At 40.1% G+C, this 1,914-nt stretch overlaps 1 protein-coding gene across 1 annotated transcript; it reads left to right on the forward strand.

Annotated features, from left to right (window-relative positions):
* LOC111918622 (delta(12) fatty acid desaturase FAD2) lies at positions 1-1,642 on the forward strand. Its single transcript, XM_023914261.3, has 2 exons — positions 1-143; positions 282-1,642. Exon 2 carries the CDS (start codon positions 295-297, stop codon positions 1,447-1,449), a length of 1,155 nt encoding a protein of 384 aa, XP_023770029.1. The 5' UTR covers positions 1-143; positions 282-294; the 3' UTR covers positions 1,450-1,642.
* Positions 1,643-1,914: the final 272 nt, after the last annotated feature.

Genomic DNA, 1,914 nt, shown 5'->3' on the forward strand with positions numbered 1-1,914 from the left:
CACAAAGAGAGGAAGACCGCTCGAAGACTTAGTCAGGTGCTTCCCTTCTCCAATGATCTTCATAATTCATATAAAACTCTACGCAACTTTATATCGGCAATGATATATGTGAAGTAGATACACGTAAAATACAGAGTCAAAAGGTATCCATGCAATTAACCACATGCATGTTCGTCCTGCTGTTATTTTTCCTATTCACGAGTTCATTCTCTCATTACTAACAAGAATTGGAACTTAAATCAGATTGCATGACTATATATGCACCATTTTTCTTAATGCAGGTCACTGTAAAACATGGTCACAGGTGGGCAAATGTCAAAAACATCAAAAGGAAGCAAAAATTACGATGAGGGGCCCCTCCAACGAGCCCCTTACAAAAAACCACCATTCACAATTGGGGATCTCAAGAAAGCAATCCCACCTCATTGTTTTAATCGCTCCATCCTTCGCTCTTTCAGTTACCTTTTATACGACCTAACTATTTCCTTCATCTTGTACTACCTCGCCTCTCGTTACATCCACCTCCTCCCCCGCAACCTCTCCTGTCTCGCATGGCCTGTTTACTGGTTCTTTCAATCCTCTGTCGTAGGTGGTGTTTGGGTCATAGCACATGAATGTGGCCACCACGCCTTCAGTAACTACCAATGGGTCGATGACACCGTTGGGTTTCTGCTACATTCTGCTCTCCTTGTCCCTTATTTCTCTTGGAAATACAGTCACCGCCGCCACCATTCCAACACCGCTTCACTTGAACGTGAAGAAGTCTTCGTCCCTAAACTAAAATCTAATCTCCCTTCATTAGTTGTCTACCTAAACAACCCACCAGGTCGAGTCCTTTATATCTTGTTCATCCACACCCTAGGCTGGCCTCTGTACCTAATGTTCAACTATGGTGGCAGGAACTACGATAGGTTTGCATGCCACTTTTACCCAAACAGCCCTATTTACTCCAAAAGTGAACGTGCTCAGATCATTGTTTCTGATGTTGGGATCGTTATTGTCACTTACTTCCTCTACAATCTAGTAATGACCAAGGGGCTCACAATAGTGCTCTGTACGTATGGCGTGCCACTGCTCATTGTCAACATTTCACTTATTTGTGTTACATTTTTGCATCACACGCACTCTTCATTGCCCCACTATGATTCAACGGAATGGGATTGGCTGAGGGGAGCTCTTGCAACAGTCGATAGAGATTATGGGATCTTGAACATAACAGGCCACAACATCACTAATACTCACGTCATCCATCATTTATTCCCGAAAATACCTCATTATCATGCAATGGAAGCCACGAAAGCAATCAAGCCCATATTGAAAGATTATTACAGGTTTGATGACACACCGATTCTGAAAGCCTTATACAGAGAAGCAAAAGAATGCGTATATGTTAAATCAGATGATAATGAAAAGGCCAAGGGTGTCTTCTGGTTTGACAATAAGTTTTAATCACGGGAGATTGTATAATTGTATTTCCCAAATAAGAAGTTGAAGCCTATATTGCTTAGTAATTTTAGATTTGTGTTTGTTTTCTATGCATCTAAAATCGACTTTAGACTTTAGATTATATATAATAAAATGAATAATTTGTTACTACATCCTGTAATTATTTGCTTAAATGGCTCTTCACTTCTACTATGGTAAGAGTTGATCAAGAAAATCATTTATTTACTATGCCAAACTCAACCTGTCATAAACCTTCCTGTTTCTCAGGTCTATTTCTTGCCATCTTCTTTATCATTTTTAAAAGGGAAGACTGAACATAAACATTCATATATCATTCCTGATCCCAGTAATAGTAAGTTGTGGATTTCCATTTTAGGAAACCAACATGGCCAGTTCCGAGGATTCAAATGGTTAAGACGAGCCGGAAAAAAGGCTCTTAGGCAGTTGTGGATCCAGGATGAAAGTAAA

Source organism: Lactuca sativa, chromosome 8, assembly GCF_002870075.4.
Source record: "Lactuca sativa cultivar Salinas chromosome 8, Lsat_Salinas_v11, whole genome shotgun sequence".
Classification (NCBI taxonomy): Eukaryota; Viridiplantae; Streptophyta; class Magnoliopsida; order Asterales; family Asteraceae; genus Lactuca; species Lactuca sativa.

Bases quoted from the DNA above. Each gene is read 5' to 3' on its own strand.
- LOC111918622 (XM_023914261.3), top strand. From the start codon at position 295: ATGGTCACAGGTGGGCAAATGTCAAAAACATCAAAAGGAAGCAAAAAT.